Below are 16,115 nucleotides of genomic sequence, written 5' to 3' on the forward strand. Positions count from 1 at the left end.
TGACAGTTCTGAAAACTTGACAGAGAGGCTGTTATGACTTGCTCTTGCTGCCATTCTAGAATTTTGAAACATTCCTGCCATGTGGTTACTTGGACCATGAACAAGAGAGAATTAGATGGATGCTCAAGAAACATGTGAGATCATGGGGCTGGAGATGGCGAGTGATTATGCTGTGTCTGAGCAGAGGAGTGAAAGTGGACAGGACACACAAGAGGCATACAAGGTCTTGGGACCGGAGATGGTAAGCTTGCATTTTTGTGTAGGAGCAGAGGAATGAAAGTGAACATGATGATTGGGTGATGAAGGTTTAGGACGAGAGTGGCCTGAAAACTGCTTAGAAAGCACATTCCTTGAAGTTGTGTCATCCTTGGGTGGAGGTGATGAGCGAGCATACTTGAGTTTTTCTTAAGAAGCAGGCAATATGACCATCTTTGCAACAATAAGTGTATGAAAAAAACTGGATGCCGGGATGAAGGCAACACTTGAGAGGAAACATGCTCATTGGGAGATGTTGGTGGAGGTGAAGGTGCAGGAGATGGGTCACTTAACAGCAGGTGGCAAACTATGAGCATGAGATACTTCCTGCAGTTTGTTATTGATTTTCATGGCAAAATCAAAAAGAGTCAATGGGTTTAATCTCACTGGTGGAAGCAACATGTCTTTCCTGAGGAGTAAGATAATTAAAATAATTTGTGAGCTCTAAGAAGAATTGTAGTTTATCTAGACTTATCTGACCTTTTTGTATCCAGTTTCCAGACTTAAAAAATTCAGTAGCATCATGTGTGTACTCGGTAAGCAAGGGATCCTGGAATCAATTGCGACCTGACAAAAGACATCTTGTCTGCCCCAGTCATGATGCTACTGTTAGTCATCAAGTCCTCACATTGCTGTAAAAACGACAATGCAGAGTAATTGGGGTGCTCACCCCCAAATTTTTTAATGGTAGGGCCCAGGTGCAGGTGTTTAATAATGGAGGGAGAAGGAGGAGCCATAGTGGCAACAACAGAAGCAGAAGCAGTAAGTAGAGTAGAAGCAGTGCTGGGATTAGACATAGAATAGCCACTTCTTAAAAGCATTTACCATGAAAAATACTCATAAGATAAAAAAAAATATATATATATATATATATATATATATATATATATATATATATATATATATATATATATATATATATATATATATATATATATATATATATACACACAAGAGAAATGTACACAAAGAGTAAACACAAAGACAAAATATAAATGGAATAATATATCAGCAATAATGAAGATATATGTAGCAATAATGTAATAAGTGGAACAATAATGTGCCTAATACAGATATTTCCATAACTAGGGAGATAGTGGAACAGGAGATAGATAGGCTAAAAAAGTTCAAGTCACCAGGACCTGATGAAATATATCCCAGAGTACTTAAGGAATGTAAAGAGATTATTAGTGAGCTGTTAGTTTCTGTCTTTAGGAAATCACTGGAGTCAGGTGAGGTACCAGTAATGTGGAGGCAGGCTAATGTAGTACCCATCTTTAAGAAAGGAGATAAAACTTTAGCATCTAATTATAGACCTGTCAGCTTAACTTCAGTTGTAGGTAAAATGTTAGAGTCAATAATAGCGAGGAACATTAGGGAACATTAACATAACTTGATAAATCAGTCACAACATGGCTTCACGAAGGGGAAGTCTTGCCTGACAAACTTGTTAAGTTTTTACAGTAAGGTGTACAAGGCAGTAGATAATGGTGATAGTTATGATATCTTATATCTGGACTTTAGTAAAGCATTTGACAAGGTACCCCATCAAAGGCTCCTGAGAAAGGTTAGGGCACACGGGATAGATGGGAAGGTGTTAGGCTGGATAGGGTCATGGCTTGGTAACAGGCGACAGAGAGTGGTAATAAACAGCTCGAAATCTGAGTGGGGTCATGTAATTAGTGGGGTGCCACAGGGATCAATATTAGGGCCATTGTTATTTCTAATATATATCAATGACTTGGATAGTGGAATTAGTAGTGATGTTAGTAAATTTGCGGATGACACAAAGATAGGTAGATTAATTAGGTCAGAATCGGATGCCATCGCCTTGCAGGCAGACTTAGATAGAATGAATGAATGGACGGATAGATGGCAAATGCAATTTAATATCAATAAATGCAAAGTGCTTAGCATAGGTAGAGGAAACCCACACAATAGATACACATTAAACAACCAAACTCTGGTAGGTACAGGGTATGAGAAAGATTTAGGAGTTATAGTTAGCTCTGAACTCCATCTAGGGAAACAATGCATAGAAACCAGAAACAAGGCAAATAGGGTACTAGGATTCATTTTTAGGAGTGTTAAAAGTAGAAGGCCGGAAGTAATATTAAAGTTATACTTGGCGCTGGTCAGACCTCATCTAGACTACGATGTGCAGTTCTGGTCCCCACATTACAGGAAAGATATAGGTCTATTAGAATCAGTACAGAGGAGAATGACTAAAAGGATACAGGGGGTGAGGAGTATTCCTTACGAGGCGAGGTTGAAGCTGTTAAATTTACATTCTCTAGAGAGACGTAGGTTAAGAGGGGACCTGATAGAAGTCTTTAAGTGGTATAAGGGTTAAAACAAGGGAGATGTAAGCAAAATTCTTAGGATCAGCAACCAGGGTAGAACAAGAAATGACGGATTCAAGCTTGAAAAATTTAGGTTTAGGAAGGAGATATGAAAAAATTGGTTCTCAAATAGAGTGGTAGATGAGCGGAACGGACTCAGTAATCATGTAGTTAGTGCTAGGACACTAGAGAGCTTTAAGAGAAGATTAGACAAGTTTATGGATGGGGATAACATATGGAAATAGGTAGGTGTGTTTCATACAGGGACTGCCACGTGTAAGCCTGTTCGCTTCTTACAGCTTCCCTTATTTCTTATGTTCTTATGTTCTTATGTAATAGTAAAATGTAACCAGGGGACAAAATTCTAAGGAACTGCGTGCAAAATATGACAAAAATTATGGAAATACTGGTTTGCTATGCAAAATGAACCTATGATATTTGCAAAGGCATACACACCCAAAAAATCAGTACACAAGTATAAAAAGATAAAATGGTAAAATAACAGTACCAGGAGTGAGCACAAAAAATAAGTGAGTTAGGCTGACTTGGCCTCAATAAATAAACAAAACGTATGACACATCCCAACTGGATAAGGTGTAGGCTTGGGGCTGCTGCAGCTTCAGTAACGAGAGGCACAGGTAGGAGCAGGCATAAGGTAATTACTTACCACAGGGAGCTGTAGGAGCCCAGGGCATTAGAACACACACACTCAGGGAACACTAGAACACACACACAGCATACACACCAGACAGGTAAAATAGACACATGGTTACTGCAAAACAGTCCAAATTAAATAAAAAATGCACAAAGAAAAAAAATATATATATGCCTTGGGAAAAAAATATAAAAAAATGCAAGAAAATATAGTATATAAAAATGCTAATCACAGACAAAAGACCATAATTGTGGATGTATGTGTTGAAAGATGTGTGTATAGCTGTGGTTAACTGTGTAATACTGTAGAAAGACACAGCACAATGAAAAAACAATAAACATAAGAGCCTGAGAAAAAGAAAATTACAGGATGATGTACAAAATGGCAGCAAAATTTGAAACAGCCAATCAAAGACTGGGATAACATACTGCGGCCAATTAGAGGAGGACAGTCTAAACAAAGGCCCAGGACCAATGAGAGGAAGCAATAAAAATTGAAAAAGCAGTAGGGAGCCAATGAAAGAGCAGCTGACAGAAATGAATGCCAAAACAAGAGAGCAAAGACAGAAAATGCAAAAGAAAAATTCACCAGATAAAAAATATGAGAACCAAAGCAAGGCAAATAAACACCAGATACTTAGATAAATGCTGTAGAGCTGTAGACAGGGTGGGAGGCTTGGGGATGATGGTGGACACTGATCACAAGCAGGCAGGACCAGGACAAAGCACAGAGGTTAGAGGACAGGGAGGGAACCAGCCGGAGACAAGGCAGATCTCTTGAATCGTGTAGGGAGATCCAAATCGTAGAACATGCTGCAAAGCCTATAAGGCACTCAGCAAATACAGCAGCAGTGTAAGGACAGGAAAACCGGTGTGGATGTAGGTGGCGGTGTAGGGTGGTGATGCATGCATGAAGGGACGACAATTCACGTGGTGGTGTGCCTGGGGGGCTAGGAGCAGTGATGGCAGCCTAGGAATACCAAAATCACTCAGTACAGCCACAGAATGCAGCTTGGTAGCAGGTGGCACACTAGGGAGGCTCAGCCAAAACAGGAACAGATGTGATAAAAGCACGAAGCGGAAGCACATGGCAGAGCTCGGCCACATCAACAATGGAAGTCCACTCGGAGCAGAACATCCACAAAAAAAACAACAAAATAGTCACAGGAGGCACTGTGGGAGTACCACTGGCACCAAGAATGTACTAGGGGATTGAGCTAGCATGTGTGGTATTGTCCAAATCCAGAATCCAGGGATAACAGCAGACACTGCGTAAAATATCTCCCAGTATAATAAAAAACTGCCAAGTATACAGCCCAGAGGCCAGACATTGCCTGCTGGGAGGTGCGCATGACGCCACCTATGGAGTGATCGAAAATAAAAGGGGAACAAGAGGCGTCGTACATACGAATTAAATGTATATATGATAAGTAGTAGTAATAATGATAATAATGGCATAAAGAAAATGAACTTATGATATATATACATGGACATCCCATCATAACTAATCCCATATCCTTTCCAGATCTTGCTGTAGGGCCATGCAGTTGTTATCTTTCTCTGTTTTTCTTAACAGTTTTGCATCATCAGCAAACAAACTTGTATAGCTTTCTATTCCTTCCACCATATCATTTACATATATTGCAAACATGATTGAAGCTAACACAGATCCCTGTGACACACCATTAGTAACTTGTTTCTGAGAGGATTTTTTTTTCTTTTACTGTAGTTCTCATTTGTCTGTTATTTAAAAAGTCTTTGAACCATCTCAGCATACAGTCCCCCTATTTCTTCTAGTTTCCACATTAATTTTTTATGTGGCACTTTGTTGAATGTCTTTTTTTAGGTATAAATAAATGCAGTCTACCCATCCATCTCATTCTTGTACAATGTCAGTAACTCTTGAGTAGAAATTTACAAGGTTTGTAGTACAGGATCTTCCTTCTCTAAAGCCAAAATTGTTTGTCAGTATGTTATCCTCTAGATGCTTCATTCACCTTTCGTTTATAACCTTTTCACCTATTTTAGCAACTACACTGGTTAGGGACACTGGTCTGTAATTAAATGGATCATCATTTCCACTTTTGAATATTGGCACATTGCTTTTTTTCCAGTCAGTGGGAACTACACTCCCTTCAAAGGATCTTGTAAGAACAGCATGGATTTTTCAGCTAACTGTTCACTGCATTCTTTTAGTATCCAGTTTGACACTCCATCTGGCCCCATAGCATTTTTCTTGTCCAGTCTTTCCATTATCTTTTTTTTTTTTTTACCTCTTCCACAGACACTTCCATACAGTGCATCCCGATCCCTTCTGTGTCTGTCCTTTGATCTACAAATTCACTTTCACTTGTGAAGACTGACTGGAAACAGTTGTTAATTTTTCGGCTATCTATTTCACATCTTCATTAATCACACCATCTCTCTTCAATTTACTTATTCCTTTCTTTTTTTCCAGTTGCCATTTACATATCCATAGAACAATTTGGGTTGGTCCTTACATTTCTAAACAATATTTTTCTTGTAATTTATTCCTTCTTTTTTACAAATGTTGCCATATGCATTCTTTTATCTTTATGAATTATCCAATGATTGTGTCTTACTTTTCCTCTGTCTATTCCATGCCTTATCTCTTTCAGCTTTTGCTTGTTCACATCTGTTGAACCACACTTTTCTTGCCTGTTTTCTTGCCCATTTTATTGGCACATATTTTCTTATATCCTCCTCATATATCCCTAGTAGCAATCTCCATTTATCTTCTGTCTCTCTGGTATTGTGGAAATCTGCCCAATCATCTCTTTCAAAATATTTTCTTAGCTCCACAAAGTTTGTTTTACTGAAGTTTAGTGTGTTTGTGTGGTTGCCTTGTTTCAACTACTGTCTTTGTAAGCATGTAAGTCAGATATGACCTATGATACAAGTCTTTTTCTTAATATAATCGCTGCATGGTGCAAATAATAAGTATCATTTTCATTACAGATAATTGTGTGTGGTTCTGAGGATGACCAGTATTAACACTTCAGTGGATTTCTTTGAACATCCCCTTGATCCTATGGATGAGAGAACCTATGCAAGTCCATGGAATAGAGCCAATCCTGTACTGCCTACATCCCACTTGGATCAGAACAGCTTTGCTGAAAATGGCTCTGTTCCTCAGTTTGCTCCAACATCTCAAGCTCCAAGATTGCCTGGCTCAGGGACCCCTTTTGGAAGTTCTATTTTTCAGTGTACCAACTGGGAAAGTTCTCAGAGACAAGCTGTACAGGGTCATACATCTATATTTCAAAGAGCAAATATGAACAGAGATATTTCTGAGCAAGTGTTTATGCAATCAAATCAGTGTCATCTGAGAACCTCCCAAGCACTAAGCAGCTATGAAGACTCTCAAAACAATGTTCTTCATAAAAAACAACAAGAAACAGTCATTTGTAATGAAAATAATACCTCTTATGGTGATGCTCTAACTTCTAGTCAGCCAATAGCTAAGAGGGTTCCTGTTTTTAAAACAACCCGTGGCAAAGCCTCCAGCATACCTGAAAAAGGAAAGAAGAGGTTGGTATCACCATCTCAAGAAGAGCCTATAAAAAGACATTCAGGATTACCCTTATTTAGTCATTCACAGAAATCTGCCTTCAAGCCTGTGTCTAAAGTTGGTATCAAAGAGTCTGCTGGTAACTCATACCTTTTGCCCACACCTAAAAAAGAAGATTGTGAAAATGACTCAGTTAATCAACTTAAAACACAACCATTAAAGCCAAAATTTGGTAAATCACACCACTGTCCTAACAAGAAAATCAAGAGTGAAAAAGACCCAGATTTAACTCATCATAAAGTTGGGGGAGGAAACAATGAGGTAATATTAATGTTAGATTTGTAATTGTGGTGCCCTTGCTGAAGTGAAATAAGCAACAGCGAGGTAGAAATTGAGTTGTTGCATGCATTGAATAGTCAATTCTGTGTCTTTTGTGGAATCTAACAAAAACTCGCTTCTTTTCCGCTCATAGACTGGATGGTAAGATGTTTCGTACTGGAGAAAGGTAAGCACCCAAAAGAGGTTTTGTGACTAATCAATGTGTAAGATAGCGTGTAGCGTGAATCATCACCCACCAGGTAATGGGCTTTTGATAGTTCTGTGACACCCGCCATGTGTGGTCACTTACCACACTTCAACTCTGAGCTGGAATGATGTAAGTAGGGACACAGTTAGGTGGTGAGTGGGACTTTCAAATGCTGTTCTCTCTCTCTCTCTCTCTCTCTCTCTCTCTCTCTCTCTCTCTCTCTCTCTCTCTCTCTCTCTCTCTCTCTCTCTCTCTCTCTCTCTCTCTCTCTCTCTCTCTCTCTCTGTGCCTGTGTTGCTTACCTCATTACAGCAGAGGGTACCATAATTAGGGTTAAAGTAAAGCATGGATACTGTACAAGTTGCCTAGTTTTGAACTGCTTAGTATGTATTTCTGCATTGATACAGATACTTTTGAAAATATGAATCATCTAAAGAAGCTAGATATTTTTATTTGAAAAGGAAACATAAGCACAGTACATTCAGTTTTATTGTAATTGTTTGGGTGATATTTTTCTTTTATATCTACACATTGTAATCTTTTAGAAACAAGGTAAGAATCATGTACGTAATCATTAAATATTCCTTATACTATTTGAAAAACAGTTTCTGTTAATTGTGAATTATGTTGCATTTTATAATTTTTTTTTCACCACAGGCTTCTGATGCTGCTCTGAGTAACAAGACAGGAAAAAGGAGTGAAATTAGGCATGGATCACAGACAGATACAGATTCTTCACCAATAAAAGATGAGTCAAATAATGATGAAGACAATATTGATGTCATTGGAACTTCTGACATAGAAAATGATTCAGAATTAGAAGATTTACTTGCCCTTACACCCATTCAGTGCCCTATAGCTGGCAAGATGATCCAAATGAAGAAGAATCTATCTACCACTGTTAAAAGCAAAATTAAGCAATTGCCTAGGAGTAAAGGTAACAAGAAATTAGTTTCTGAATTAAATCAGGATAAGAAGGTAAATCAGTCTCAAGATGTGAAAGGCAGCAGGAAAAAAATGATACCTGTAATTAAAGCTAAAAAGGAGAATCTGTCACAGGCAGTTAAAAATACTAATAGTCAATGTCAACCACCAAAGGGAGGTAAGAAAAAGAGTAATTTACAGGAGATTTCCAACACAAAGAAGAAAACTTCCTTCAGTGACTGTGATACCAAACCCAGCAGCCTAACAGAGATGCACTTAAAAACAAAGAAGAAAATCACAAAGAGTTCATCAAGTTCATCATCCAGACATGTGAGGAATAATTTTTTTAGGAAATGTCCTTAAATGCAGTTGTAGATAGAAGATTGGTGCATTGAATGAAAAATGTTTTGTGTAAAACGAAGCTAAATTCATTATATGGATGTATGTGAATGTGAAAGAAAAGATAGGTGCACTGTCTTTTTGATGTATTGTTAACTTACTGAAAGAGCATTTCATGCATGCACTTATTTCTTTCAATTATAGAAAAATATATAAACATATTTGTGTAGTTGTTTTCACATTTTTGTCTGTTACAGCAAACTATGAAGCATGGACCATATATTCAGAAGGGAGAAAGTACATATGAGTAAGTATTTGGTGCTGATTATTAATAAAAGTTTTGACCTTTTCGAAGAACACTTTTGGGGCAGGACCTGAGATACCTTTGCATATGTAATATGCACACAAGATCTTGATTTAGCCCTTTATTCTCCTCAGCAATTTAGATCTTGATAACATGTTACTATGTCTAATGCTTGTAGACATTGATAATTTCCAAGCTCTTATGTACTATTTACTTATGTACTATGTGTACAAATGTAATTCGTTTCTGAATGACATTCAAAATCCAAAATGTTTGAAAATCAAAAGTATTACCCCCTTGGAAATCAATGTAAAGTAGATTAATTTGTTCTCAGACATCTATCCACCATGTGGATGGATGTCATTTGCATCCACATGGTGGATGGATGTCTGAAAACAGATTAATCTACTTTACATTGATTTCTATGGGGAAAATAATTTTGGTTTTCAAACATTTTGGATTTTGAATGGCATTCAGAAAGAAATTACATTTAAAAACCGAGGTTTCACTGTATATATATATATATATATATATATATATATATATATATATATATATATATATATATATATATATATATATATATATATATATATATATATATTTCCAATTTCCCTTAGCGGAGATGGCTGCTCCACAAAATCACCAGCTTAGAAATTTTTTTTATCCAGAAAGGATGTATTGAATGAACTTAGTGACACAGAACTCATCAAAAGATATTATTTAGACTATGCAGGCATTCTCTTTGTCACCAATCAAGTGAGGGAAGTGTTACAGAGTGACACAGAGAAGAACAACCCACTCACCACCAAAATTAAGGTGATCATAACACTTAGACATTTCGCTGCTGGGAAAAGGTATTGGGAAAATGCAATTGTACAGTAGTGATGGCATTGTGGGTTGTAGAGAGAGAGCCACAGGAGGCTTGGGATTACTCGTGAGTGCCGAACCTTGTTTGTTTACATCGAGGTTCTTCAGTGGGATCATATTTAGCTTATTTCAAAGATTGAAATACTGTCTTACCCTCTGTGTCTTTCCTCCAAGTATATAAAAACTAGAAATATTTATAGAAACCATAAATTAGTAATAAATGGCAGCTTTTGCTATGGTTTGCAGTATTTGAAATTAAGAAATTTTGTTTGAAAACAGAATCATAGTATGGCAACTGAAGCAATTAAGAGTTAAAAAAAAGTTTGAAAACCGAGTTGTTCAAAAAGGGAGATGTTCAGTAGCTGAGGTTCCACTGTGTGTGATTACCTAATTGTGTCATGTGGGAAAGGAGCTATGCTTGTACTGTCCTGCCTCTGTATCTATTATTATCTAACTTGGCCTTGAAATTATGAATAGTTTTTGCTTGCACTACATCCTTATTTAGAGAGTTCCATGTATCAACTGCTCTGTGGAAAACTGTTCTTTTTGATATCTCCTACAAATTTCCTTTTTCAGCTTCTTTCCGTATCCTCTAGTGTGTCTCGTATCCCATGTCACAATATCATTGCTGTCTAGCTTTTGCAGTCCTTCTATTAGTCTATATATTGTAATTAAGTCTCCTCTCTCCCTTCTTTGTTCCTGAGTTGGAAGGTTTATTTTTTCTAGTCTCATTTCAGATGTCTCTTCACATAAGTTTGGAATCATCTTTGTTGCTGCTCTTTATATCCTCTCCAGTTTCCTGATGTGTTTCTTGAGACTTGGTTAACATACTACAGCTGCATATTCTAATTTTGGACAAATCATTGTTACAATTAGTTTCCTCATCACTTCTTCATCCAAGTATGCAAATGCAATTCTTATATTCCTTAGCAAATTCATTGTTTCCCCAACAATCTTAATCTTGTTTATATGGTAATCAGCTGTGAATGTGTCTGCTGCTATCACTCCAAGATCTTCATCCTTTATTCCTTTTCCAATATAGTCATCTCCCAATTTGTAATCACCAGATGGTCTTTTTTATACTCTTCCCAAATTCCAATAAGCTACATTTCTTTGCATTAAAATTAATTTACCATTTACAGCTCCATTTTTCAATCTGGTTCAAATTTTGTAGTAAAGCTTTCTGATCTTTCTCCTTTTCAATTTTTTTCATAAATTTAGCATCATTCGCAAATAAACTCATACAGCTGTTGATCCCTTCTGTCATATCATTAATGTACACAGAAAACATGACTAGATCCAGTATAGAACCTTGAGGTACTCCACTTGCTACTTTTCTCCAAGATGACTTTTGATCTGTAATAGCTGTTCTCATCTCTGTTGTTTAGGAAGTCTTCCATCCACTTCAAGAGTTCCCCTCTCATTCCACCAATGTTCTTTATCTTCCACAGGAATCTCTTATGTAGCACCTTGTCAAAGGCCTTTTTCAAATCCAGGTAGATACTATCTACCCATCCATCTTGCTCTTGTACTATGTCAATTATTCTTGAGTAAAAACAAATCAAATTAATTGTACATGACCTCTTTCTAAGAAATCCGAATTGTCTGTCAGTTATCATGCCATTTTCTTCCAAAAATTTTGTTCATCTATTCTTCACAATTTGTTCACATATTTTTAACATGACTGATGTTAATGGTACTGGTCTATAGTTAAGGTTTTTTTTTACACCCTCCTTTAAATATTGGTACAGTATCAGCCTTTTTTTCAGTCACTTGGTACTTTGCTCTCTTGTAATGAATGTTCTACAATATGATGTATTTTGTCTGCCAACTGACTATTGCATTCCTTTAAAATCCAGCTTGATATACCATCTGGTCCCTGTGCTTTATCTACTTTTAACTTCTGCACATTTCCAGTAATTCATTGATGGTTACATTAATTTCTTCAAGAGCGTTAACTGCTGCTCCTTCACTTTCTTGTATTATAAACTCGCTTTCTTTGGTGAAGACTGACTGAAAGGCATCACTCATCACCTCTACCATATGCTCAACCTCTTCATATTCTTTGCCATCCACCTCTAATTTTTCAATTATTTCCTTTCATTGTACTTTATTGTAGAACAGTTTTGGTTGGTCTTTGCATTTATCTGTTATATCTTTCGTATTTTCTACCCTCTTCTCTTCATATCTTAACATATTAATTTCTCTTTGACTTATACTCTGCCCACAAATTTTGTCTTTTCTTCCATTTTTTTCCAAGCAGTATCTCTTTCTTTTTTTGATAATTCACACCTCCTATTAAACCAATCCTTATCTCCAACTTCTTTTCCTCTATTTTTGGTATATGTCTTTGCACTCCTTCATTGTATATTTCAACAAATTCTTTCCATTCCTTTCCACACCCCTGACTTTAAACTTAGTCCAGTCAGTTTCTTCAATTTCTTAAGCTGATCAGATTTTCCTTTCTTATAATTGAATCTTCCAATCCTATGGTTTCATCTTAATTCTTCTTTAAATTTTTTTTAAGGTTAGCTCTATTACCATGTGGTCACTTTTTCCTATTGGACATTTGTATTCCATATTATCAACAATTTCTGGTTCTTTTGTAAATACTAAATCTAGTCTAGATGGTTCTTAATTTTCTCTGTATCTCATATTTTCTCTAACCCACTGGGTAAGTGTGTTTTCCATTGCCAGCACCAAGAGTCTATATCCCCATGACGTGATTCTGCCTGTGGTTGTTAAATCTTCTCAACAAAGTTCTTTGCAGTTAAAATCTCCTTGCAGTACTACCCTGTCATTCTTACTCCTTATTCAGTTAAAATCTCCTAGCAGTACTACCCTGTCATTCTTACTCCTTATTCTGTGTGTGTGTGTGTGTGTGTGTGTGTGTGTGTGTGTGTTCGAAGACTGAATCGTAGTACAGCAACCAAAGTAATTGAGAGTTAAAAAAAATTGTTAAGAAACCGAGTTGTTTGAAAAGAGTTTTTTTTTTTTTTTATGTCGGAAGGACACTGGCCAAGGGCAACAAAAATCCAATAAAAAAAAAAAATGCCCACTGAAATGCCAGTCCCATAAAAGGGTCAAAGCAGTAGTCAAAAATTGATGAATAAGTGTCTTGAAACCTCCCTCTTGAAGGAATTCAAGTCATAGGAAGGTGGAAATACTGAAGCAGGCAGGGAGTTCCAGAGTTTACCAGAGAAAGGAATGAATGATTGAGAATACTGGTTAACTCTTGCATTAGAGAGGTGGACAGAATAGGGGTGAGGGAAAGAAGAAAGTCTTGTGCAGCGAGGCCGTGGGGGGAAGGGAAGCATGCAGTTAGCAAGATCAGAAGAGCAGTTAGCATGAAAATAGCGGTAGAAGACAGCTAGAGATGCAACATTGTGGCGGTGAGAGAGAGGCTGAAGACAGTCAGTTAGAGGAGACGAAAAGCTTTTGATTCCACCCTGTCTAGAAGAGCAGTATGAGTGGAACCTCCCCAGACATGTGAAGCATACTCCATACATGGACGGATAAGGCCCTTGTACAGAGTTAGCAGTTGGGGGGGTGAGAAAAACTGGCGGAGATGTCTCAGAACACCTAACCTCATAGAAGCTGTTTTAGCTAGAGAGGAGATATGAAGTTTCCAGTTCAGATTATAAGTTAAGGACAGACCAAGGATGTTCAGTGTAGAAGACGGTTGAGTGTCATTGAAGAAGAGAGGATAATTGTTTGGAAGGTTGTTTCGAGTTGATAGATGGAGGAATTGAGTTTTTGAGGCATTGAACAATACCAAGTTTGCTCTGCCCCAATCAGAAATTTTAGAAAGATCAGAAGTCAAGCGTTCTGTGGCTTCTCTGCGTGAAATGTTTACCTCCTGAAGGGTTGGACGTCTATGAAAAGATGTGGAAAAGTGCAGGGTGGTATCATCAGCATAGGAGTGGATAGGACAAGAAGTTTGGTTTAGAAGATCATTAATGAATAATAAGAACAGAATGGGTGACAGGACAGAACCCTGAGGAACACCACTGTTAATAGATTTAGGAGAAGAACGGTGACTGTCTACCACAGCAGCAATAAAACGGTCAGAAAGGAAACTTGAGATGAAGTTACAGAGAGAAGGATAGAAGCCGTAGGAGGGTAGTTTGGAAATCAAAGCTTTGTGCCAGGCTCTATCAAAGGCTTTTGATATGTTCAAGGCAACAGCGAAAGTTTCACCAAAATCTAAAAGAGGATGACCAAGACTCAGTAAGGAAAGCCAGAAGATCAGCTGAGCGGCCTTGACGGAATCCATACTGGCGATCAGATAGAAGGTTGTGAAGTGATAGATGTTTAAGAATCTTCCTGTTGAGGATAGATTCAAAAACTTTAGATAGGCAGGAAATTAAAGCAATAGGACAGTAGTTTGAGGGATTAGAACGGTCACCCTTTTTAGGAACAGGTTGAATGTAGGCAAACTTCCAGCAAGAAAGAAAGGTAAATGTTGACAGACATAGCTGAAAGAATTTCACTAGGCAAGGTGCAAGCACAGAGGCACAGTTTCGGAGAACAATAGGAGGGACCCCATCAGGTCCATAAGCCTTCCGAGGGTTTAGGCCAGCAAGGGCATGGAAAACATCATTGCGAAGAATTTTAATAGGTGGCATGAAGTAGTGAGAGGGTGGAGGAGAGGGAGGAACAAGCCCAGAATCGTCCAAGGTAGAGTTTTAGCAAAGGTTTGAGCAAAGAGTTCAGCTTTAGAAATAGATGTGATAGCAGTGGTGCCATCTGGTTGAAATAGAGGAGGGAAAGAAGAAGAAGCAAAGTTATTGGAGATATTTTTGGCTAGATGCTAGAAGTCATGAGGGGAGTTAGATCTTGAAAGGTTTTGACATTTTCTGTTAATGAAGGAGTTTTTGTCTAGTTGGAGAACAGACTTGGCATGGTTCTGGGCAGAAATATAAAGTGCATGAGATTCTGGTGATGGAAGGCTAAATTACTTTTTGTGGGCCACCTCTCTACCATGTATAGCATAAGACAAGCTGTGTTAAACCATTGTTTAGAAGGTTTAGGACGAGAAAAAGAGTGAGGAATGTACGCCTCCATATTAGACACTATCACCTCTGTTATGCGCTCAGCACACAAAGACAGGTCTCTGACATGGAAGCAGTAGTCATTCCAAGGAAAATCAGCAAAATACCTCCTCAGGTCCCCCCAACTAGCAGAGGCAAAACGCCAGAGGCACCTTCCCTTAGGGGGATCCTGAAAAAGGATTGGAGTAGTAGGACAAGATACAGATATGAGATTGTGATCGGAGGAGCCCAACGGAGAAGAAAGGGTGACAGCATAAGCAGAAGGATTATAGGTCAGGAAAAGGTCAAGAATGTTGGGCGTATCTCCAAGACAGTCAGGAATATGAGTAGGGTGTTGCACCAATTGCTCTAGGTCATGGAGGATAGCTAAGTTGTAGGCTAGTTTACCAGGATGGTCAGTGAAGGGAGAGGAAAGCCAAAGCTGGTGGCGAACACTGAAGTCTCCAAGAATGGAGATCTCTGCAAAAGGGAAGAGGGTCAGAATGTGCTGCACTTTGGAAGTTAAGTAGTCTAAGAATTTGTTATAGCCAGAGGAGTTAGGTGAGAGGTATATAGCACAGATAAATTTAGTTTGAGAGTGACTCTAGTCGTAGCCAGATGGTGGAAAACTCGGAAGATTCAAGAGTGTGGGCACGAGAGCAGGTTAAGTCACTGCACACATAAACGCAGCATCCAGCTTTGGATAAAAAATGAGGATAGAGAAAGGAGGGAACAGAAAAGGGGCTACTGTCAGTTGCCTCAGACACCTGAGTTTCAGTGAGGAAAAGAAGATGAGGTTTAGAAGAGGAGAGGTGGTGTTCTACAGATTGAAAATTAAATCTTAGACCTCGAATGTTGTAAAAGTTAATGAAGAAAATTTGAGAGGGGTGTCAAGACACTTAGGGTCGTCGACAGAAAGGCAGTCCGACCTGGGGACACTTATGGTCCCCTCCCCAGATGGGGACTCAGAGGCTGGTGTGGGAGTCGCCATGGTGATTTTAAAATTTTTGAGTGAAGGGTGCGTGTGTTATTAGGTGCTTGTAGTTTTGTATGGAGGAAGAGAGTTGTCTTTAGATGGGAGGTTGTGACTGCCCCCTCGTGTTGTGAGACACAAAGGGTTCATTGAGGTCACAGCTGGGTTTAATGATAAGTTCACAGCACCCCATGAACAGTGCTTTAGCCTCACTGGGTGTAATTATCGTTTCGGCAGATGTCTATTGCCTCCTCCTCACGAGGAGGTAATGAGTTTGGTAACTGAGGTTCCAATATATATATATATATATATATATATATATATATATATATATATATATATATATATATATATATATATATA

General features: G+C 38.1%; 1 protein-coding gene across 4 annotated transcripts in view; it reads left to right on the plus strand.

The window, feature by feature from the left end:
* Window positions 1-16,115, plus strand: part of LOC135109075 (uncharacterized protein DDB_G0284459-like) — a 169,270-nt gene that overhangs the window by 25,815 nt on the left and 127,340 nt on the right. For 3 of the 4 annotated variants that reach the window (XM_064020116.1, XM_064020113.1, XM_064020114.1), the window contains exons 2-4: window positions 6,231-7,104; window positions 7,967-8,563; window positions 8,830-8,879. In XM_064020116.1, the coding sequence (XP_063876186.1) occupies window positions 6,253-7,104; window positions 7,967-8,563; window positions 8,830-8,879 (1,499 nt within the window). In that variant the 5' untranslated portion in view covers window positions 6,231-6,252. Of the gene's footprint in view, window positions 1-6,230; window positions 7,105-7,255; window positions 7,289-7,966; window positions 8,564-8,829; window positions 8,880-16,115 lie in introns of those variants that run through there. The other variant, XM_064020115.1, reaches the window with a different exon arrangement.

Source organism: Scylla paramamosain, chromosome 18 (genome assembly GCF_035594125.1).
Source record: "Scylla paramamosain isolate STU-SP2022 chromosome 18, ASM3559412v1, whole genome shotgun sequence".
NCBI lineage: Eukaryota > Metazoa > Arthropoda > Malacostraca > Decapoda > Portunidae > Scylla > Scylla paramamosain.